Source organism: Apis mellifera, linkage group LG7, assembly GCF_003254395.2.
Source record: "Apis mellifera strain DH4 linkage group LG7, Amel_HAv3.1, whole genome shotgun sequence".
In the NCBI taxonomy this organism is placed as follows: domain Eukaryota; kingdom Metazoa; phylum Arthropoda; class Insecta; order Hymenoptera; family Apidae; genus Apis; species Apis mellifera.
In genome coordinates, this window is record NC_037644.1 from 413,064 (window position 1) to 439,456 (window position 26,393).

The following is a 26,393-nucleotide window of genomic DNA, read 5'->3' on the forward strand; positions in this document are numbered from 1 at the left end:
CAGTGCGCTCTGACCCGCTGAAATAAGCGGCCGGCCTCGCGGCTCTGATCCGCGATCGCGTTTCTACACGGTGTATGTTCGAAACGATGAATGAAAATATGCCGTCAACCCTTTCCCTGCCGATCCACGCCTCGGATTTTAACGTTGCCTGTAACGCGAACAACCGATGACCTCGCGTCTTTTGAAACCAAATTCGCACCATGAATACGTTATTCTTATTCGGTACACACCATGCGTCGAGGACAAAGAGAAATATCGAGACAAAGGGTTGATGTCTCGCTCGAGAGTTGTTCGTTTGTTCGTTGCTCTAATTGGAAAGGATACACGAGTGCATGGTAAAGGCTGAGCAGAGGCTCAACACGCCGGCGGGAAGGTCAGTTTCCGCTTGAAATGTCCGCGGTGAAAGTGTCAGGGGGGGATTTATTAATAGAAAGGGGATGAATTTAGAGTTGTGCTGTTTGTTCGTGTTTGTTCGAAGATCTTTCTGTGATGTTGACGAGCTGCTTGTTTCCATGTGAATCCTCCTCTCTGCGGAGGTAATGCAGTGTTTATCGGCCAGAGGGTGAGTTTTCAGGATTAGTTTAAGTGACGATTGTAAGGTATTTAGAGATTGTATACGATTTTTATTCGTGTCGTTAATGACTCGATGTCTCTGTGCCAATGATTCTTCGCCAATGAATTCGAGTAGGATCTTCGTTAATGGGTTGTTTTCAGAATTATTTTGTACTTGTATTAAGATTTGTTATTTTATAAAAGTTTGGTAGGAAAATTTCCTTCGTTGTGTCGTATTCTTTGTAGAGATTAATAAAGCGACTTAGTAAAGGTGATTATTTTTAGATTGCTTTAGATATTATTTATTAAAATTATAATATTCCTTAAGAGGGTTGAGAGATTAGGGTTTTAATAAAATTAAATTATGAGAGAATATTAAAAGTAATATACTTTGGAGAGAATTTAAATTTTAGAAATTGTTTTAAGAAATATTCTGCAAGAATTTTAGAAATTTTGTTTTTTAAAAAACGTTGATAAAACGTTTTTTTCTATATAAATGATTAAATAATTATTGTGAAAGGATTCAATTTTAGACGTTGAATTTAGAATTGAATATAGAAAGAAACTTCTAATAATACGAATATCTTTCTATAAATTTAAATATAGAAAAGATAAATTTAATCTCTTCTTCCATGGATAGCTTCCTGACATTAATACATTTTTCATTAATGATTCTTTCAGATGCTTGTCTATAAATATACAAAGTATGACATTTTATCTTTTCAAAATTTTAAATATTCATTCACTTCGATTTATTATCTTTAAAATACGTAAAATTTGTAGGCATTAGTTTATTAATGAATTAAATTCTGATAATTTAATTTTCCTCCTTCGGGAATTTGACAATATTATTGACAATTTATTATCGATAAATATTTCAGCGTGAATATTTATACTTTATCATTTACTTTAAGCAACACAGGGTTTCTCAGTCATGTGTATCTAAGGATTTTTTTAATAAGTTAATAATTATTGCTTATTTATTATTTTCGAAGTATGTAAAATATGTAAAGTATGATACAAATATATACATATATTTTTATTTGATTGAAAATGCTAAGTGTTTGAATTTTCGTTGTGTTGAAGTGTTGAAATGAAATTTTTCGTGGTTCCTCGTCGTTATCGTGCAGTTATTAACTTTTTACAACGGTATTTGAACTGGCTTTGTACATTCTCTGTTGCCGGAAGCAATTTATGTGTTAACTTCATGACTCATCAATCGATTTTTTAAAAGAGAAATATTTTAAAAATGTTAAAATTTCAGATATTCCGATAATAGTCAAAAAAAATAAAAAAACAAAATAAATGAAATTATTATGCTAAAATTATACGATATTAAGCTAGAAAATATTAAAATCATTAAAAACAATATAAAAGAAATATAAAATATTCGAAGTGAAACATTATTGTTCATATAACGATGAAACATAATTCTTTTAATTGCTTTTCCTTGCAATTTCCTTGTTATTTAATTTGGAAAATAATGAAAATAAAATTAGAAAAAATATATTAATGATATATTTTAATCAAACAATATAAAATGTTTAACGATGCAAAAACAATTTTTTTTTTTATTAAAAGAAATAATTATATCGCACAATTGTTCGTATATTATCTTCCGCAATAGAGATTAAATTATTTTCCATCGAAACATCTTCCATTGCATCGAGAGTATACTTAAGTATATGTGTATTTGTAACGCTCATTGTCTCAAGATTTTCCATTGGTAATGGTCTGTAACTATTATAGGTTTCGAGGTTAAGTGTAATTGTTTCTCGATTTTTCTCCATATTTATACACGATGAATAATAAAAACCATTGTTATCGCTAAAAAACATTATTCAACTTTTCTGAAATGAAAATAGCTTTTCATTAACATCGAGATGAATGTCCTTAATGACATTCATTTCTTTTCTTTATCACTGTTGAAAAGTATCTTTATTACTGTTTAGAATTTATATTATTACTTGATATTATTTAGTTATATTAAAAATTTTATCTAAATGTTAAATCATATCTTATTGTAGATTTTAATACATATATAACTTATAAAGCTTATAAAGAAGATATGACATAATACAAGAAGGAAAGAAAGAAAGAAAGAGGATATAAGGAGAATGAAACATCTGTTGTCAGACATGTTACAATTGGATAAAGAAAGTATCTTCTTTTAAATTATTTTCAAAATAGTTAATATCATTATACGTGATTTAATAATTTTGTCGTATTTGATTATTATATAAGTGAATTTCTTTTAATAGGTTTTAGTATGTTTCATCCTCTCACGTTTTTTATTATCTGTCACTGTTATTTTATACGACAAATCGAGATACAGAGGATAGTATAACAGATAGAATTGTTTCACTTTATTTCCACCTAGTTTCATCTAATATAAACTTCAATTATTTACTATTATTTAATATTAATATTAATCATTAATAAATAAGTCTCGATCGACATTTTATTATATATTTATTTCATTTAATCCTTCAAACGTGTCCAATGAATATATAAAATCTTGTAAATGTTTAATTCTTTGCATTCCATGTACTGCAACAAGATTTAGAAGACTTATAAATGAAACGCTCTTATATACTTCGAGATAATTCACATTGAGCTTCCACGAACAGATGATTGTACATGTTAAAAAAAAAAAAAAAAGAAATTATTAAATAATTCAATCGAAATATCGATTATCCTTACGCTAAAATCTCAATAATTACAATCCAAATTATTCGGGTATGTATAGATGATAATCGAATTCCGATTATTTTCCGGATATAATCGGAGGAGATATTGGCCACCAGAGATCAACTCTAGTCCAATTAGTAATTGTTCTGGTCCATCGCGTAGCTGGGAGGCGTTACGCTCTCCCACATCGATTGAACACTAGCTGTCACGCTAATTGATCACGCTTATTCTCATTGGATTGTGAATTTTCGTCTACAAATATTTTTCTCGCATATATTTCCGCTCGATGCTGCGCCCAAACACGGAACAATCGTGTGTTTATTCAAACGCAAGATGGCCGTTAATGGAACACTGTAATAAGGATAATCGATGAGATTGTTCTCGACTTTGTATTTATTCCACTGTTTGTTTAATTGGGAAATGGGATTGAAGTAATTTTCTTATCTTGTTACGTAAAGTTTTATTGGTTATCTAACAACAAGTATCAATAACAACGATAGTACCGTTCTCTTATAAAATTTTGTTGAATCGTTTGTATTATCCGAATCGAATTGAAATTGATACCGAAGGTAGATTGGAAATGTATATGTTTTAAAATATTATTTGTTTAGAATCATTCTTGTTACTTTTTAAATACACTTTGGATGACATTTTACGCGCGAATTATGAAATTTGCACAATATTAAATATACATAATGTTATTAAAGCGTTATTAAATACATAGCGTTTTTGCATTATATCTTGGAAACTGAAGTCACGCAGAAACTAACCTGATTAATTTTACCAAGATGAGTTATTTAGCTTTTCGAAACTTAATAATTGATCGTATATTTTAACACGAGAATTAAATGGATCTTAGGAAAATAGAATTCTGCAAAAATTAATTCTGAATTAGCCATTTATAAGTAAAAATATATTTTATGATTAAAATTGATAATGGTAAAATATTTTCAACTTCTCTTTGCAATCTCTTTAAAGATTCGATCCAATGAGTATCAAGCTAATGACTGGTGCGATTAAGTCGAAAGAAACATGTTTATGTGTATGTGATATATCCCTATCTTTCTTTTTTCTCAGGATTTTAATCGTACGATCGTAATTGCGCGAAAAGAAGAATGGAACGATGCAGCTTCATCTATCTTGAGACAAAGAAAACAGAATAAAATGCTGTTTTCGTCTCGCATCGTTTTCGTTCGTGAAAATAAATTGCCTTGGATTCGAATATTGTAAAATTGAAATTGAATTTCGCTAGGGCGACCCTGTTAATTAACACTCTGTTCACTTCGCCAAATGCGGCTAACCTATTTTTTACTCAAGGAAGAAAAGAGAGAGAGAGAGAGAGAAAAATTTGGGTTTCGTATATACGAACGTGTCCGTTGCATTTGAACGGAGAAATGTCGGCTGTTTTGTTTTCATAGCTTTTTCTTCTTTTTCAATTTCGTTTGTCATTTTTCCTTTTCTATCAGTTTCGTTTCTTTTCAAACATTCGTATTTTCCGCTCGAATATCTCCACTTTTGTGTGGAGGAAATATTACTGAAAATTATTTATCGTTCTTTTTATAATTGAATAACAATATATATTGTAATTCTTTCTCTTTCGACTTACCCATGAAAATATTTTATTTCTCATATACATATATGAGAATTAGAATGATAAAATATTCATTTTAAGGATCTTTAGATGAGTTAGAATTTATTTAATTTGCAAATAATTTCATTTTTATTATTTATTATTTTCCTTTTCCTGAAAAATATCTTAATACGATCAAAATATAATTATTTAAACAATACTATATTTTATAATATTATTCCAAGAGAAGGAAAATTTGTTGAAAATATATTTCAACTTCTAATTTCCATCTTCTCGAGTTTCAGTTGTATCTACTTGTTTTACTTACTAATTCTACTCTCCATAATACAGTTAACAATTAGAAATTAACACGATTTAACGAGAATGTAAATTTGTCATGCGAAATTACTATTCTACAGTTAACGCCTTCCATTGTGAACTTGTCCAAGAAACGTTCGCAATTCTCTTATTCCAAGCTTTTATTCAATCTTTCGAATCGAACGTCGCAATAATTTCAAACGCTTGCTTTTTACGTGGCCTAGTTTATCCTTATTCGACCATTTTCTAGGCCTTGGAGGAACATATCTGCATACACAGTGTCGCGCTTCCAACAGTTGCCAGGGAACAATGTTTCCTCTCTTTCGGAAAATTGCCCATCGCCCAGCATCCGTGGAAAATTTTGAAAAATTAATCTCGAATCCCATTGGGACGGAGACGAACGATAAGAAGAAAATTCGTGGATGGGTTGGAATGGGACGCGTCCAGGCGGCGGAAATTAGTCGAACACGGTTGAGCATAAACAGGAAGTACAAAGCGTGGAAAGGTCGAATCGAGACGTGGCCGCCGATAAAATTGTTCCACGATCTATCCTGTGCGTTTTATACTTCGAAGAACGTCTATCGATTGACACACATTCCGTCTCCTTTTCTGGCATCCACGTGCTGTGTGGGCGATTTGTTCCGCTCGGTTTCCACGTCCTATCTCTTTTCATCTCGTTTCCTGCCGATGGTTACGAGATTGGATTTTTGCTTTTATAAGATGTCGATTAAAAATTTGACCACAGTTACGTACACGTTTCCCTCGATGTCGAGAACTATTTCAGTCCGGGGGAAAGAGTTTTCAATTTATGTTCCGTAGAATTCGAAAATTCTACGGATAGAAGTTCGAAGTTCTGTAGGAAAAGGGGAAACTTTTAATATATATATATTTTATTGTAGAAGGATATTTATATAGCATGAGATAGAGATAACGAGAAAGTAAATGATCTTTTAGCGAAGAATCATGGATTTGAACTTGGCTCGTATATTTCTTTGGTTTTTACATTCGTGCATGTATTTGTAATGAAAGTTTATCTCGGTCGAATATTGCGAAATATCCTATGATTTGTCGCACAAGACGAGTACTTTTTTCACAGAGTACTGGAATTTAAAAAAAAATATAAACCTATTTTTTTTCTCAGTTAAACTTTGATATTAATAAAATTTTAGCAATCTCTCGTTTGATGCGGATACAAATTATTTTCACTCATCTTCTCTAGAACATTTGTCGTTGGTAATATTAAAATCTTCATCGGGATCTACTAAATCATCTTTACGATACTTTTTTATTCGCGTTAGAAATCTTTTTTGCCGTATCGCGTTTCTAACTTTGCAAAAATAATCGTATAATTGTACAAAAATGCATCTTCTCGTTATACATTTTACAAATAATGAATATTTTTCTCATTTTAGAGACGAAAATATTCGATTCAAATCAATTCTACGCGAATCTACAATACTGTACAAATAATTACCAAGAATAAAATGATTTCTGACCGATCAACGACTATTTCACAACTATTAATTAAACATCGGCTGATCGATCACGAAAACTGATCACCAAACGAATTACATGGATAAAATTAATATATTTTTTTTTAAATAAAAGAGAAAAAAATGAACGAATTCTTTCTAATCCCACCGTGTTATTAAATAATTATTCGAATATGTTATTAAACCGTTCTCCATTTTAACACGAATGGCGAGCCAACTATGGCGACATCGGTTGTAATTAAAGGTCTGGTGAACAGGGAACAGCAAGCCGGAATTCGCCCCTTTCATTGTATTCGCCTCCTCGTCCCACAACGATGCGGAAAAGTATTTCATCGTCGCGCTGCGTAATTCCATCGGCCCCCTTGCAATCTTCTTCGCAAATAGCCCCATCTCGGTGCAATCACTTTTTAACTGGAAACTACGGCCCGACCGGATGGCAAACTTTTCCTTACCACCGTTTCCCCGGAGATAGGGTGATCCGTCATCGATGCAATTTGTAACGGAAGTCCGCAAAGGATGAACTTGTCACCGTGTTGAGCGAAACATTTGTTGCGCTCTTCCTCCACCCGTTGCATCGTGGAAACGATAGAATTTTTATACCGCTACTCGTATTTAGACACGAGAGAGAAGAAATGATAAAAAGAGTGTAAAGTTTTCTAAAGATATATTTGGAATTGTTTTGAGAATTTCCTGGATAGAAAGATTTTAGAGTGGGATAAAATATTATTTTTCTTTTATGCGATCGATCGTTATTACTAAAAGTATATCAATTTTAGATTTAAATTAGCATAATTAGATTTTAATATCGAAGAAAATATATGTGAGTTCATATACTTTATTTATCTTAATTATTGACGATAAATTAAATTATTCAAAAATTTTGTAACGTAATTCTTTGATAATTTACCAATTGCACGTATTCTCGTATTTCTGAATTGCAGGAACTACGAGGCAGAGGCAGAGGCACGAGGAATTAGGCTAATGCTTTCGATAGCCATCGTTTAACTCGATAAACAGACATCGTTCTGGAACACGAGTCGAACAACATCCCAGAGATTGGACTCTAATTTTACAGAGTGTTCTCCGGTGAAATCAAACGTACAACTCGAATAAAAACAATGTTTTCCCTTAATGAATCAACTTGGAAAGACATTTTCTACTGACGAAGTTAATCCTCCTCGAATTCAAAGAAATTGCGCAACAAAATACATTGCACGTTCAACAATGGACATTCAACGATCATGGTCAATCGCCACGAATGCGCGCACGTCATCGAGGAGAATCCTCATTCGTTCGGGCAAATGCGTCGAGACAACCGTTTCTCAAAGAAGATTCCACTCAAGGAATTGCCAACAATTACACCTATCTTCCATACAACATCTAAAACAATATCTCGAGCAACCGAATCAATATCATCATCGATTACGTATTTATCGATCTAAAAACAAATTCTAATAAATAGAGATCCGATCATAAACACTTACCAATCCAAAAAGAGGCTCGACGAACACCCAATTTTACCTACTTCAAATTCCAATAATCAACCTGTTACCAACTTAAGGAAGAAAAAGCGTGACGGCGATGATCGTAAACGATCAGGCGCGTTCCACGGCCATGATCGAGTAAGAAAACCGCGCGAGCGGAGCGATCAACGGTTCATCATGTTGAACGTAATGGCAGCGATGACGACGAGTCTGCCCAGCCGAGTGGATCCCAGCCCTACGTCTTCCAGCAACGCGAGCACCCCGTCGAGCACCGCTGCGAACAACGTCACCTCGGTTCCAGTGGAGAACCCAACGGTCGAGAATCTGCCCGAAAACGTGAACGTGTTCGTGGTAGTGATCAAAGGGATCGTGATGGGGAGCATAATCACGACAGCTGTGCTGGGCAACGCCCTCGTGATCGCCAGCGTGAGGAGGCACAGAAGATTGAGAGTGGTGACGAATTGCTACGTGGTGAGCCTCGCAGCCGCGGATCTCCTTGTTGCTATGTGCGCGATGACGTTCAACGCCTCGGCCGAATTGTCGGGCGGCAAATGGTTGTTCGGCCGGTTCATGTGCGACGTGTGGAACTCGTTGGACGTGTACTTTTCCACAGCCTCCATTCTTCACCTGTGCTGCATCAGCGTGGACAGGTATTACGCCATTGTCAGCCCCCTCGAGTACACGGTGATCATGAGACAGGGGACTGTGGGCTGTATGTTGGGCAGCGCGTGGATTTTGCCCGCTTTGATCAGCTTCATACCTATATTCATGGGTTGGTACACCACGCAGGAACATTTGGATTACATGGTGAAGAATCCGGAGGTGAGTTTCACGCGTCGATTATTTGCATTGTATTCGGATCACATGTGTATGCATAGTTTGAAATTTTACTTTCGATCGTTGCAATTCTAATGCATGCTATATATTTTTCTCTCGATGATTCGTATATTTAGTTTTAGTAAGCTTTTATTTAAAAATAATTTGTAAAGTATGATCATTAATCACGATCCAAACGCACAAAGTACTCTCTTTCTTAATGGGAATTTACGAGGTCCAAAGATAATAATTATACGTCAAAGTGACACGCATTTCGTAAGGACAATCTTTCATGTGCATTATACAACGTGACTTTCGGTCGACTGGATACCTGTAACGTGTCCGCTTAATAAGCGTTCCGACTTGCATACCAAATTATGAATACTGACAATAATTCCTCCGGGATAAGAGGATTTGTGCAAGGCTTTCCCTCAATTTGCATACGCGTGCGTTATAGGCAAATCGACCAATCACGTCCTTCACTTGGTCCACGTAACTTGCACTATTGTTTCCTTGATTGGCTAATTTGGTTATGCATAGTGGCCGAACACCATTCTCGTGAATTCATCCCATTATAAATTCACCAGATTATGATTCACCAGATTAGAAAATTAAATTTATAACGTTAATGATCTATTCTTATTTTCTTGAATTATATTATACATAAGTAAAATTATTCATTAATCTGATGGAATGATTCCCTGTATGTCTTTCTGTTTCTCTGTGATGAAAACGTCAAGTGTTCGTATCTGTTTCACCAGTTGGCCAGACAAATCCAATTTAAATACTCGACTATAGTAAAAATAAAGCGACATGGAAGAATCGATGCTCCATTTTCAGCTAAAGTACTATCGGACGATACAATTATGGGTATTAAATTGCAGTTTTTCGTCAATTTTTTAACGAATGTTTTTGCAAATCTTCGTAGATTTCTTTCGACGAAACCGATTCATCATCGGACAATAATTTTATAAAAATTCCAACAGAGATAAAAATTGAAAATAACTCGAGAAAATGATCGATCGATTATTTTATTTGTGCGTAAATTCAATGGATTTTTTTAACCGAAACATATTTTTTTTTCTCGATAAATATATTTATTTTTAATAAAATAAGTAAACGTATTTGATTGATTTCATTATTTGCTTAATTGAAATTGAAAAGTGACGCGTTTCTTTTAATTAACGTTGACTCGCGGCCACAAGCTTGACTAGGTTTATTATTACGTGGATTTATGTTTCAAAATGAAGTTTACGTAAGCGCGGGGAAAGGTTTCATCTCATTATGTTGCAGATTTAATATAAATTCCGCATACACGACAAGATTACCATTACGAGGAAAATTGAATTAAAAATTTTGCTTAACCCTTGATGAAAATTGGAACTCGATCGAACAATTTTCTATGCCATTAACCTTCGTGCGTTGCAACAAATTTATTACTGTATATTTTTTAATATACCCAGATTATATAACGGAAATTATTCTATCAAACAGAGAAGTTTTATTTTATCATCGAGATACGCACATAATTATTTGATAAAATTTTCTTAACTCGGTTACAACGCTATAACATGACAAGATCCCTTTGATTCGTCGAAAAGAATGCTCGTAATATTGCCACTCGTAGTTGAATAACTTTTATTTAAAAGAAATTTGCATATTCTCTTCGAGACATAACCTTGAATATTAAAATAAAAAAGAATAAATCTATTGTCACGTATTTTCAAAACCATACACAAAATATATTCTCAATTTGATAGGTGTATCAATAGGATGAGATTTCTATTAAGATTAGACATCTAATATGTTCTCTTAGTTATCGAAATTTTGACATAATTCTAATTAAACCACTTCGCATATACTTAATCCAAGTACCCTTCACACACCCTTTATACATAATAAATCAATAATCTCATTTACTTATATAATCACTTACGCGTTAGCTTCCAGCAACAACACAACCCACCCTCTTTAAAGCAAAACATGTACAACTTTTGCCATAAAAAATTTAAATAAACATTTTAAGTGCGAATAGCAACATACGTTATCAATATCGAAAAACACGCGATGGATATTCCCTTTTAGGATCTACCGTCGAAGCCTCAGGTGTTTTCACCCTGAGCATTACCATCTTAAAGCAACCCTTTGTATCCCGATGTAAATCTCGTATCGATCGGAAGATAAATTGCCGAGACTGAGGAGCAGGATGTTATAGCGTATCCCCATCGTTGCAGGTTTGCTCTTTCGTGGTGAACCGGCCGTACGCTGTGATCAGCTCGTGCATCTCCTTTTGGATACCCGGCTTGGTGATGATAGTGATGTACTGTAAGATCTACAAGGAGGCGGTCAGACAAAGGAAGGCGCTCAGCAGGACGTCGAGCAACATCGTGCTGAACAGCGTGCACCATCACAGGTCCTCGACCAGGCAACACCATCACCAGCAGATGCTGCTCCAAGCGGCTGCCGAAACCGGTGAGTTTGCACGATTACACGTAAAACGTTTTAGCGTTGTCTCCACTTCCTGTTTTATTGTTGCAACGGCGCAAACTTGTTTCAAAGTCATTTTCTGACGTTTCAGGAAATCTGTTTCATTTACTCTTCTGATTGTTCAATCTTGAGATATATCCGTCTTTTCGAAAGTAATGAATTTCATTCAGATGAAGAAGAAACGCGTTTTGTTAAAAATAATAAAAATTAATATTTAATCGAAGGTGTGAAAAATTTGATAATTTTTAGGTTATAGAATAAGGATATATTGGCTGTCTTTTCATTTTTTTAACTTGTTTTATTGTTAGAAAGTTTTAGACGAGTTTCCATAGCACGAAGGTAACCATTGTTCTAGTTTTCATAGAATACTTAATAGGATGAAATATTCAAAGTTAAAATAAAGACCTTTAGAAGGCATTCATTTGGAAAACAAATGACTTTTAAGAATTTTAAAAAAGGAAGATTTATATCGCGTTAAATTTAAAATGAATCATGTAAATGCAGAATTATATTACATAAAATATTAGAATAATCTCTTTCGTTAACTTTACGTTAAGAAAAATAAATAATTTAACGTTTCGAAATTAAAATGTTATAAATATCTAATTCATGGTTCCCAAAGTAATTATGAAATATGAAATTTTTATTTTACGTTTATATTTACACAATTTTACACAATTCATTTTATATTTTTTAAAAATATTCTCGATCATTGCGTGCTATTCATTTTTTGGCCAAGCTTCAAGCTAAAACATCGATCGAACGATCTTGATTAATTTTTAATTTCTCAAATTAACGGTCGTCAATGATCGAAATATTTGGAAATATCGGAAGCATCGTCAATGAAAACGAGTGTTAATTAAAATTGATTACAAAAGTTGCAATTTCTCGTCTGATTTCGAAGAATTTTTATTAAACGATTAATTAAACACGTGATGTAATATCTAATATTTGGTGATGAAAGATTTCTTACAAATTTATAAATTTTCGTTGAATTATTTTCATTTTTTCTAATCCTTTTACATTCTTTAAGAATAAAAAAGGATATTGTTGATTTACATTGTTAAATCATAATTATAATTTAATTAATTTAATGCTTTTATAAGAAATAATAATATAATATTATAATTATTTGAAAAAAATGATAAATCTTCTTGTTATAAAATCGTATTGTATTTATTTTTATTAACAGACGAACAATTAAAATTTTTCCTATCTTTTTAAATCATTTTGTAAAATACAGTTATCTTTTATTTATTTTTGACATATTTGCGATAATAATAATATAAAAGTAATATTCTTCCATAACAGTAATTGATAAATTACTAATATTGTTATAAACATAATAAATTTCCATTTGTGAATGGGACACAGGAAATTTATGGATGACGTATCTCATCTATCTAGGGACGGTTTAGATAGGTAATGGTTATCCTAATCTTACTATTATACGCATGAATCTTACTATATCATTGTTGGATCTCTCTCTCGAACATTGAACATCATAAATTTCGATACGATCGATTCATGAAAAAAGCGAAATACACTTTGTACAAAATTAAAAAATAAACCAGATGAATATAAAAAAAATTATATATAGAGCAATGTAACTGAACTTTCTAAGTCGCATTACAAGATGCAAATAAAAGTATCTCGTGCAATCAAGTTTCGCTAAGAATTTCAATAGGATTCAATTGAAAAAAAAAAAAAAAAAAAATAAGAAATTTCCACGAGATGGTTGAATATTTGGAAGAAATTTCCAAAAGAGCATGATTTCCGGTTGACGAACAACGTTAACGCGAAATACTTTAAAATCTGGGAGAAGTCGCAGAGACGACAGGAAATTGTATCTTCCTCGGCATTTTCGGCACGAGTCTGTGCACGGTATTATACAATATATAGTTTAACGAGATAAGAGGATTTTGCAGGAGCATTCACCGCTTCCTTTCTCCTTTTTTTAAAATTGCAATGACGGTGCAAGGGCGTATCGTTGGAGAAAATAGCAATCGGGGGGGGGGAGCGAGTATTAGCGGACACTGAGGAACAAGGCGGAAGACCGCGATGACACGCGATTCGTAAGACGATTAACCAATGGAAGAAGGATTATTTCTTGTGTAATCGAGTTGGAAACACGTCGAACAAGAAATTTCATCGATGTTCTTCGTTTCTTTTCTTTAAGAAAAAGAAATATCAGGCACGAATCGTTAAAAATTCTTTTTAATTTGAATTATTTCCTGTTAATAATAAATTAGAGGATGCATTTACATTACACTTCAATTATGATTTTTAAATTTTAAATTAAATTTATGTATTTATAATTCTATGTGAGAAATTTTGATTGAAGATTCAACTTTTTATAAAAATAAATAAAGCATATAATGAATGATAATAAATGGTAAAATTATAGCTAATTATATTGTTTGAAATTTCCTTAATTTATTATCGATTAATGTTTTACTGCTGAATACAAAATATTCATTGTATAAATAAGAAACGAAAATAAAACGAGAATAGAAGAAGAAAATGGAAAACAAAATAACAGTAAGAGTTTCATTTTTCAGCAAAATGTATTTCAATCAAATACACATGCACCTAGCTTATTCCCAATTGTATATGAATAGATAATGTATGGAACACAGATCTATATGCAAAAATAAATAAAAAATGTAGAATATAACATTTTCTTCAAAACTTCATTTTCGAGAAAATACAACTAAAACATTCGAATGCACATTTGTCTGCTCAATCGTTGATTATTTCACTAATAATATATATATATATTTTAATTGATCAATTGATTATTTAACGTGTTCATTTGTCAACACGTTCTAATTTAACATCTTCCTATCAATTATTTAATCATATTTCGTTGGAAATTAGCCAAATTTATTTCTATTTCATGTATTTTTAAATTTAATTTTTTTAATAATAATGTTCTCAACGTGATTAACTTTCATCTCATTTCGAGTCATAGAATCTCTATATTTGGAATGATTTTGATCACAACTGCAAGAGATTAAGAAGACTTGATATAAAATTATTCCGTTGCTAATAAAAGTATATATATCTTTGTTATTCTGCAATCTGTTTCGATATAACGAGGATAAAAATATCGAATAAATACGAGCTTTCGAAATCAATGAAAAATACGTGAATGTTGAAGTTTACAATTGTATTTTGATCGACAGTCACTGCGGTTTACAATTAAGGGCGCCGATTGAAAGCGGTTAAAACGATTGAACCGATTAAATGGGATTTTGCGGTTTCCTGATAAAGTCGTGGTTTTCGGCTATTTTCGTTCCCATGTTGGATGATGATAATCCATTCATTCTAACGATTATAAACGAATGAAAAAACTGATTGATTTCGAGAATCGTTAAAACGGCATTCGAGTTGACATAGATGGGATTTGTTCACAATGCAGCATTCTGAGAACAAATATTTTCACAAATATATGATTTTCTTTCTTCCATAATAATGATACGAACTTGGTATTCGAGAGGAATATATTTTCATCGTTTATTATTAGTGAAGTTTCGTTTCATGAACTATTTCCTTCTTTTTAGAAGGAAATAGCTAATACAGAGAATAAGATTTCAAATGAAACCATATTTCATTATTATTTCTAATAAATTGATCGATAATATCATTAAAATCATCGAGATGCGTTCTTTTCTACATAATAATTTAAATATTCAACAATGACAATAATTTTTAATTCGACAAATCATGCATAAATTATTAAATATTAATTGATAATTTAAAGTTTCGATCCATTGTGCATCAATGCATCAAAAGTTTTCATTTAAGCTAACAGCAAACCTATAAAAGTCGGAAATCATCCAAAATATAGGTGTATTGTACGTATGAATATTGTTTGCAAACGATAAAACGAATGCTTTGTCTTTGTTCAAACCGGAAAGCGAGAGTCGAGTTCTAAACAAGAACGATACAATGGAGCGACGTGAATATATAGTGTGAATATACACTGATCAAACGTGGGTGTCGAAAGATCAGTCAATCGAAAAAAAGGTATTAATGTAAAAAGAGATCGTCAAATGGATTTGCAAAATATCATTTAAATCGTTACTTGCTATATTATATCATTCTCCGTTTTTTTCTTGGAAAAATCTTACCTGTTTGTTTGTAAATATTTATTCGATTATTATAATGATTTTTTTGAATCAATAGAATATTTTATGTTTGTTAAAAATTCTAACGTATTATACTAATAAAAATAGAAGGTATTCAAGAATAAGTGTAGATATGTATTATCGATCATACAATCGAAATGTATGAATTTACAAAGTTCTTGGTGGAATAGTTGCAGATTTCATTGAAAATAATATTTTTTAAGTCATAAACTATCAAATAGATAATTTCTATAGCAATAATTCTGGAATACTTTCTACGTCAAACATCAAATAAAATTCAATAAGAGTAAATTTGTATCTAATTTAAAAAAACTAAAGAATTTTCAAATTAGTTGGAAATTGAATTTAAAATTATCTTAATATTATTTTAATCCAAAGTATTTATTATTCTCTTTTAACAGATAGTTGACTTTTTTTTAAAAAAAACTTAATTATTTCTAAAACTATAAATTTAATTTGAATTTTAAATAATCAAGTACTTAAATTGTTTGGATTTTATAATGTTTCAATGATAAATTTGATCGAACAAAGTCGTTGGTTGATATGAGTTTCGTGAATCGAAGAAACGAATGAAACGTCATTGTGACGCATTTCGAACGTGACGAAAAAGGAGGAAGTGATTAATATGACAAACAATAAACAGAGATTTGCTCGATTCTATATCGTCTTTAATGACCCGTCATTAATATGTAACACCACGATACGTGTCGGAAATTTACGAGCGCGCCTGTTCAACTGCAGTTGCAACGAAATTACGAATCGACTGCAAGTCACCCTCCTCTTTCCCCGGTGCGCAGAGGACTCGTCGGTCAGCCGACCTTGACCCTCAAACGTATCCTGTCATCGCTGCAATTTTATTTCGGTAAAGACTGAAAATTATAGCAATGGAGAGATTGAAGATAGAAAATAACGACAGTTCAATTTTCAATTTTTTCCAAACATCTTCGAACGTCTTTCAAATTTTCTTGGTGGAATTTTATCGTTGCACATTTGAATCAGTTTCAAACACAGTTTTAAACAAAATTAAGTTAATGGAAAATATTTCGTTATCGCACAATTACTTGAATTAAAGCTTAACTCAAAATAATACAAAATAATACGTGTGGATACGGATGGATTTGAAATTTTCAAAAAGATTATAAGGATTTATTCAAAATTATCTCGAACTCTGTATTTCAATAATTTTGTTAAGTTTCTAGAATTGAATTTCATATAGTTTAATTGAAATTTCCAACCACATTAAATTTTGTATTTATTAAACTTACAACAAAGATAATTAAATCAAGGAGAACGAAAATAAGCTATGATGAATCAGTGAATAAAATGAAATAATTTACATTTAAACGATTTAAATAATTTAAATTTTCGTAAGAACGTTCAAAGAATTCTGTCGATCACGCAAACTAGATTTGATCTAGAGCGGCTCGAAGCCGTCGCTAATCCCAACTGGAGGGCGTCAGTAGTAACGGATCGCATAGATCAGCCATAAGATTTCCTGTGTCTCGACCAATGACCTTGACCTAGCACGATCCGCATCATCGTCTGTATTCGAGGTGAATGGTGGTTAGCAGATCGAAAACGGAGGGGTGGGTGGCCGTGGAAGGTCAGGGTGACAGTTACCGACGTATTTTTATTCTTGGAACATTGCTAGCGCAGTTTTTATCGCTGAGAAGTTGTTTTCGGTTACATAAACAAGGAAATTTCCAGACTGCACGACGACAAAGAAAAGTGGCTCGTTATATTCTTACACGAGAGCAGCAATTAGTGTTTCAAAGTTAATTCTGAAGAGTTTGTAAAAATTCATTTGAAGAGATTGCAATATTGTTTTATTTTTATCTTGTTTCGTTCCTCTTATGGATGTGTGTCTAAATTTTTTATCAAACGCAAAATAAACGATGAATTTTAAATTGATTAATATTCAAAGACAATAAAATTTTTATATCCGTTATCGAGAAAATTATTGTATTTATATGTTTTATATGTATATTAATTTCATTAAATTATCATATTAGTCTCATCATGTAGTAAACTGAAAGTAGTTTTCCTTTTTTTGTATTTTTTGAATGATATATAAAAATTTGAAGATACAATTTCGCAGAATTTTCTTCTTAATTTAAATAATGTCATTTCGTTTGTCTTAATAACGATGTAAAATTAAATTAAATTTATAACTTTAAAGCGAATATAATATATGGAAAAGATAAGCTTGATCTATATATTCGTTAAATAATTTGAAGTGAACACATTGAAATGGAAACAATTTGAAACTGGAACAAATATACTCATTAATTTTATGGAAAATGAAGAACGAATTATTATGTTTAGAGAAAGCAAAATTTTAAGCAATCCTTCTAATTCTTGAACGTTGAAATTATAACAAAGAAAATGGACACAGATACGGATTTCCGCAACAATTAGCAAAGCTCTCAGTGGCGGACGTTGATAAATTATGGTTCAACCGCCTCGAGAGAGTGACATTGTTGGATTATTCATACGTTTTAACAACAAATTGGTTATTTCTATGTGATTCGTCATTGTTCTAACGAAATCTTACTCGAGAGTATACACTGCTCTTATCTGGATCATTTTTCAACACTTGTTCTCATCCATTTCACTAATTAAAAAAAAGTTTAATAAAATATAATACGTCATTTATTACAAGCAATGAAAGAACAACATTTCTTTGTTTCTTCTTTCAATTTGTTATTCAAGGAAATGTGATCATCAATATTTTGATTATTTGCATAATTGAAATCGAGAATTGAATTTATTAATTCTATTTTACGTTAAATTTATACGTTATGAAATAATAAAGTAAAAAATATATAAAGGATAATTCGATAAAATTTTATCCATAGTTTCAATGTGTCAGAGATTTGAATTTGTCGCCATTGAAAATTCTGGAATACGATTTTTGCACGATTATTATAGTCAATCGCAATTTTTTTTTTATTCATTTCGAGGAGAAATTAAAACTTTTCAAAAAACAAATATGGCCACGACTGACCAATTAAATGAATGATATAATTACATGTACAATTTAACAACCATGCATTTTAAACTAAGTACTTGGTATTTCGTAAATGATTGGATGGTATTATCTTTCCTCATCTACGAGATATTTAACAATATTCAGATTAGCTCTATTATCTATATTACTACTATAATTTCATGTTAAAATATGTTAATAACATTATTTGTGAAGCTTTATATGTCATTAGTAACGCAATTAATGTAATTCATAATTTTATCACAATTATATATAATTACAAAATGTTGCGTACATATTATTATAAAATACCATTGAGGTACAATATTGTTATTTGAATAATTGCTCAACTAGGTAATTAAATGCGAATGTCGAGAGCCGAAAATATTACTTTTATAAGATTATTTTTATAATACATATGAACGATATCACGTTTCTCGTTACTTCAATCTTCTTTAATTTCGATAACGATCAAATTCCGATATCAAATCGTACTTTTCTAAACGATCAAGACCAGACTCTGCTCTCTACGACTTCTATCCCTATTGGTTGCATAACAAATAGGGTTAACGTAGGCCATTAGAGGACGTTCACGAAATTTACGGTGGAATGTTTTCAAATATGTATGTATATCGCTTTATACTCGAATTGACAAGTAGGACGATCGATATTCGACGGAGATGCATCCTCTCCTCCACTGCAATTCCTGTTGCACTCATGTCAAATTCGTGCAATCACGCACCAATATCTATTTAACGATCTATTTTTATATATAAATATCCTCCAATCATTATAATAATTGCACATGATTAGAAAGAAGAAGAAAAAACATTATCCTTACTTCGATGTTCTCCTCATTATAAATGTTAAATGTTCGTAGTTTCAAAAAATTAAAAATCTTCAAATATAGAATTTTTAATTTATAAAAATCGTTCTCTAGTTCAAATCTCTCGAGCGAGGTTTATTAGAAAATTGTTCAAAATTCGAATTCGCGTGTGGCTGAATTGAAAATTTTCTTCGTATCACGTACAACGGGTAAAAGAATCGAACAATTGCGTTCTATCACAGATGTGTACGTGATTTCAACCCTCCTGATTCTTGATTCGATTCTCGTTCCTCTCGATCCTCGGAATCATTCGATACTTTCAATATTTGCACTAATCACTCCCTTTAAATCGGTAATATTGATTGCTCGCAAACAACGATGGAATATAATCAATATTATTGCAATCAAGTTTTGATTCGAAATTTCCAGAAGGAATTTTCCAATCTTTCTGCAGATTTGCTCATTTTCAATAATTTAATTAATGAGAATAAATTTGCAGGAAATTGGGTCATTAAATTTGAAGCGCCAAAAAAAGGTCGATATTTCAGGTTTTAATTTTTTTTATTTATTCATTTCTGATCGTTATTTAATCGTTAAAATAAGGAAATTTAAAAATAGAAGCTTCTAATATCTCTTTAATAATATTTAAAGATGCGATATAAAGATTGTATTTTGCATTTCTTAAAATAATAAAATAACAGATATTGAATCAATTTTACGTGTGACGATGAACGTATAATTACGTGTGATTGAACGTATAAATAGAGGAAACTTTATAACTGGTCTATCAATCATTCCATCATATCAGTTGCTGAAGATCAATTTGGTGAGTAACGTTTGGGATAAGATCATACAAGATTAATTCGGGTCTTAACCTCGAGAAGATAATAAATTCTTTCCATTCCATTACAATTCCTTCATATTTTACGTTATATTTCCATTTTCTCCATTTTCCTCATATTCCTTCTTTCCATGACAAAATGTGGATAAAAATAATCAATCGGTAAAAAATTAGTTCGATCCAATAAAATCAAAAGCTTTTAAAACCAGAATTCTCGAGAGAAAATTCAAGAGGTCGAAAATTCTGATTGAACATGATTCGTAAGAGAGCATTAAATCGGTATCATTCCCTTTATTGACTATCTAGAACGTTTCTTCGTGCCGCAATACTATTATTGTTATCGTTAAAATGAAGCAGTTTTCTCCGATAACTGAATTGGACATTGGTAAATAAGTTATTAACAAGACGTTCCGTAAGTGAATTAAACGTTGCTTCTATTCGGGATACTTTAATCCGATTAAAATCTTGGAAAACACGTGGAAATATTTTTAATCGATACATAAAAGTGACGTTTTATCGGTTTTACGTGTCAATCTATATTGAATTTATAATGTATTACGATAGATTTACATAAAAAGTTAATAAAATTCTAGTTTTAATTATAGTTCTTATTTATATTTTATTTGTATTACGATTTTCTATTCTTTTTTTTCAAAAGCATGGAAATATATTGTTATAAATATTCATATGAGAAAAAGAATCTTTAAATTGATATATTTTAAATATTTTGTATTATGATACTATTTTATAAGATTTTAATTTTATATAATAATATACAGTTAAAATTTAATATTGCATATAATTTAATTTTTATTTATTGAAAGAAAATGATTTCTGTTTTTTCTCATCAGAATATTTGTTTTCTAAAGTTTTTCCTAAAAAAAAAAAAAAAGGAAGTGGATTATTTTAATATCTTATATAGAGTAGAATAATGCGATTACATCAGAATAAATAAATGTTAAAAATTGGCAAATAGAAACAGCGGTTCCTCGAGAGAATTTTAATCTCAAAGGTTTAGTCTGAGATTACGCTGAAGAGGAAAACGAGAGAAGCTTATTAGTAGTGATGGGATTAACTTTAACATGTACTTGTAAATCCAACCAAATCCCACGCAAAAGACATTTTATGAACTTCGAATCTGAAAATAAATAATTGCAAATTTAAAAAATCTACTTATGAATATTTCGCTATTCAAATAATCAAATTTTTTTTTCGTAAAATTCTCATAATGTAGTCTTTCCAATTCTATTAAAATAATATTTAATTTTCAATATAATTATATATATTCTCCTTAAAAATAAAAATACATCACATTTACAAGCAAAATAATACTATTTTGATACGCTTTAATATAAAATTAGATCATGTATGAGAATTAAAATAATTTACTTTCAAAGATAGTCGATTTTAAATGAATTTCTATTTCTAAATTATTCTTCCATCCTACTCAATTTTTCAATTTACAATTTACTCATATAGGATTCGAATCTATAATATTTTACATATCTACCTAAAAAAAATCTTTCTTCTTTTAGATATTTATGAAGTATTCGAATCTGGTCTGACATCGTTCAAATCTACTCGCGATATGTTTAGTTCCATCGCTACTTATTAGATGAAAAGCGCGAACGCGCAAGCTCACGAATACATGACGAATACATGTACGACTTTGGACCTTGCCACCACTTTTGCCATCGACTTGAAGATTCGTATCTTAATAGTCGTTTTTTACAAGCATGCAACGTCGGTTCGAGCGAGCTCGACCTTAAGCTCTTCTTGAGTTAGTGGTGTACTTGCACGATATCGAGAGGATAATGATTCGAATTGGAAATTTTTCGTATTCCCGATTAAAGATGAATTCAGAAAATGTGAATTGGAGAAATCGAGGAAAAAATGATGGAGATTTAACTTATTCCGAAATACGATCAAACGCGCGATTATTAATTATTTATTCATTCGAAAGTTTAATTAATTATTGATTTAATTGTTTTCCAATAATTGATATTTTAAATGAAATGTAATGTTAATTATTTTAACCTTGGAAATAATACAATTGATTATTTATGTTTAAATTTTCCGTACACGATATACATATAATTATGTTATAAATTTGTAATTTTTAATTTTAAATTCTATTTTTAAACAAGATTATTAAGTAATGAAGTACTTGAGAAAAATAATTAAATAAGATAAGATACCAAAGTGAGACGAAAAATATAATTAAAAAGATTTTAATAAAAATCTCTTCAACTTCTATTGTTAATGATTAGATTTATAATTTTCTAATTTTTTAAATTCAAAAAAATCCAAATAATGCATCCAATATTCTTCTCTATAATAATTAAATTCAGAAATAAAATTCAATTCGTTAAATTTACTCCTTACTATTCAATAATCAAATTAAAAATATTTTTTTAATTAACGTAAAAACTATCCTTCCAGCCAATCCGTTCGTATCAACCGTGATCAATTTTCATTTTCGGTTAAAAGCAAATTGAAAGGGATATACATCAGAGCAAATGAAATAGAATCGCCGAATAATTCACCTTGACCATCATACTCTTAATAAATGAATCGAACCTGACCTGGAAAAAAAAAAGATATAATGGAAATTTGATTCAAGAAACGAATCGAGATCGAACGAAAGTAGTTCGCCATAACAATCGCTTAACTTAATATCGAATCGAACATTTTCAGACGTTGTTTAACTTGGTTAAGTGGCACAGTGGGATATGTTAGAATGGAAGTCGATTGAATTCGGCTCGATCGGAAGAGATCGGTTTCAGCCACTTTTACACGTTTCCAAGCAAGTTCGATCGGCTTAGCTCGACCTCCAGACTCTTCGGCGCTATCGTGCGATATATATGTGCGATTCATAAATAATGAACGCTGTAGATACGAGTATAAATAATCAAATATTTCGTTGTCACACGAAGACATATTTTTTGGTCGAATTATTTAGAGATCGTTGAAAATGGATATTCAATTGTTCAAATGTTAAAAAACTTTTTTAGTCAAATAAGTTTCCTTTCTTTTTTATTTTAGTTCAAATTAATATCGAATTTTTTAAAAATCACTGAAATATGAACAATATATATTAAATTTATAAACGTTGAAAAAAATTTGAGTCTCTTCATTAAAGATAATCCACATAAATATTCTATATAGGCAAATTTAAATTATTTCTATAAATTATAATTAAAAAATTTAATTAAATTAAAATTAGGAATCAGGAATTAAATAATTTTTAAATTTTTAAACATAAATTAAGTTTTTCATTTACGTGCATTTAAAAATAGACGAGAAATTTGTTTTATTGAGAAATGTTCAATCGTATTAACGCTATAAAAGAGTATTAATTACAATGTATTAGCAATATCCATTCTTGGTCAATATTGAAACTACCCTTCACTTCTATACAGAAGATAGCCATTGTGGCTACTTGTTGTGCAATTACTGTCAGATATTCCTGATTCATAAACTCGAACTTGACCGTTAGCTATCTTTACATGCCACATATTTCTACAATTGTCAATACATGCAGCTACTTTTGTATCTCAAAATATTAGCATAAATACAATGCGATTGATCATTATGGAATCATCGACCAGTGCTTCCTGTTTATTACAAATCAATTTACACAAATGAAGCATAATATTCGTTATTATAAATTACTGGATTGATTTAGAGATTTGTAAGGTTCATTTGAAGATTTATAGAAAGCTTAAAAGAATTTTTGCTTTAATGATTCGAATAGAAAATAGAATAAAATATAGCAAAATTTATTATTTGCCACTGAAAGCGAAAAAAAGAAAAAGTTTTTACTATATAGAGGAAAATCATTGGAATTCCAAGAGGAATATCTTACCGTTAGATTTTCCACAATTGAATATTTCGCAATTTTTCTTTTTTTTTATTCTATCGTTTTAATATTTAAAAAAATTATTAAATTATTATTTAATATTAATTTTTGTGTTTAAAATATTTTCAGTTTATTTTTAATTTTAGATAAAAGTTTAAGAATATTTTTCTTCTTATTTTTGTACTAATATTTCTTCTATAAATAGAAATGTTCTTTTAAAGATATAATAATAAACACTAGTCGACATGATAAAATCGTTGCATTCGAAAATAGAGTTGTACGATAAAGTAGTTGTTTTTGTATAGAAATTCGCGGTTAATCAATCGATTAACCGGTTTACAACGAACTCCAGCAAATTAGTTAAATGCAGTACAGAGACGGTATTGTAATTCATTTTCAAGGAACGTTTGCTTGGACAAAATACCACCGCATTGACACGATTGAAACAATCGAATTTCAAGCTTGTTAATGTTTTGGAATTGGAAATGAGGAATGAATTGCTCGTTTGGGAATTCAATGTGAATTCACCTAAATGAAGACAATTGAACACCGAATCAATAGTTTTAAGACTAAAGTTATGGTTGCATCATCGAATTTTTCTCGAATTAAAATATTTAGAAAATAAAATATTTAGAAAATTACCAAAATATACTCACTTTACTTTTCGTAACAACTATTATTCTTAATTAAAGAAAAAGTTCAAAGAAACGTGAAGAGGGTTAATATAACATTTGATGGAAATTTGATCCATTTTTATGAAAAATCAGTGATCTAGATTTAATCGCTCAGGGTTAAAGCCGAGTTAATCTCCTCTGGAAACTCCTGTACGTTGGAAAAAGTCACTGCTTTGCTTTTATTCCCCTTTTCAGTACCGCGTTTTCCTAAAAAAAAAAACTCGAGTTAATATCACCGTTTCAGTAAGTTTCCCAAAAAAAAGAAAAAAAAAAAAAAAGAGAGAGAAAAAAAAGGGGAAATTAACGTCTCTATATAATCGACCTTCATTTCAACGAGAAATTAAATCCTCCATACCACGTATTGAGCACTTGATAATTTTAATCGTATTTTATAGTACGTTGGCACATAAATATTTCTTGGAAATTTCTCATGCAATTAAAGAAGTTTCTTAAAATTCCATTTTAAAGTTTCTACTTCTCTACTTACTGATTTAATTAACTTTTATAATACTAAAGGTATTAAACAGGATACAGATGTACCAGACATCGTGTTGTTACTAATTTTGAAAATATGTTTTTATATAACTTCTCCACATTCTCTACATACATACGAAATAAAAAGTTTATATCTTTGAATTTAAATAAAAGAAATGAAAAACTTGAATACAGAAAGATCAAATTTGAATAACGTTTTTTGTGTGCATGCAAAGAATACAGAAGAATATAATCATGTATTATAATCATTGTAAAAATAACATATTTAATAATAATGAGAACAAAGAAAGTATCCAATATATTATTATAATCAATACTCAATGTCACATTATTCACAAAAGTTAAACATTAATATTCTAATATACTCACATCTAAAGATACTCACATTATATAAATAAAATTTTCCTTAAACGGAGCCATTGCTTCGAGAAAGATTCGAGAAAAATCTTCGTTTAAAAATTCAAGATCTAATTGAAAAGATCAGCATTATTGCTTTGATTGTATCTGATGGACGAAAGAAAAGTAATTTCCTTTACGTGTCACGATGTTAAACGATCTTAAAGGCGTTCCGCATAAAATTGTTCGCGTGTCACGTAGTCGACCTATCGATCGAATCTGTATCTTCGAGTATCGTTCCGTTTGAATGGACCGAAATTGGAGGAACAATCGGCCTCGTCGTCGAATCCCTGATGCGATTAAAGTTGATCGATCGATTTCCACGTTTCACGATTCTCATGATTATTTCACGATTGTTGTTGCGTTTTGCATCAATGTTTCAAATTCAAAAATGAAAATGAGAATAATAATGGTCATTTGTATACCTTAAATATTTTTTGAGAAATAAAAATGAAACTATATTTGTTTCGTTTGCAAAAAACAAGCAGAATTAATTTTTACGCTTCTTCCATGAATTTATCTGCGAATTATTGAGATTAGATTACACGCCCTTTGAAAGCAAGCAGATTTGGTTTAGAATTTTTTCTCTATTATAAAAAACAAACGATTTATTCAGGTGACCTGTTTTAGATGCTTCAACCTGTGTACTACAGAGTGGGCCGTAATTCATTCGTACAAACGGGGTCAGAGAGATTCTATGGTTTAAAAATAATTATACGTTAGAGGTTTCATTATTGAGAAAATC

General features: G+C 30.6%; 1 protein-coding gene across 2 annotated transcripts in view; it reads left to right on the forward strand.

Moving 5' to 3' along the window:
* The window catches only part of LOC412994 (octopamine receptor beta-3R), a 109,029-nt gene continuing 82,636 nt past the window's right edge, over positions 1-26,393 (forward strand). The window contains exons 1-3 of one of the 2 annotated variants that reach the window (XM_006557667.3): positions 1-562; positions 7,566-8,930; positions 11,159-11,396. In XM_006557667.3, the coding sequence (XP_006557730.1) occupies positions 8,286-8,930; positions 11,159-11,396 (883 nt within the window). In that variant the 5' untranslated portion in view covers positions 1-562; positions 7,566-8,285. The remainder of the gene's footprint in view (positions 563-7,565; positions 8,931-11,158; positions 11,397-26,393) is intronic. The other variant, XM_006557668.3, reaches the window with a different exon arrangement.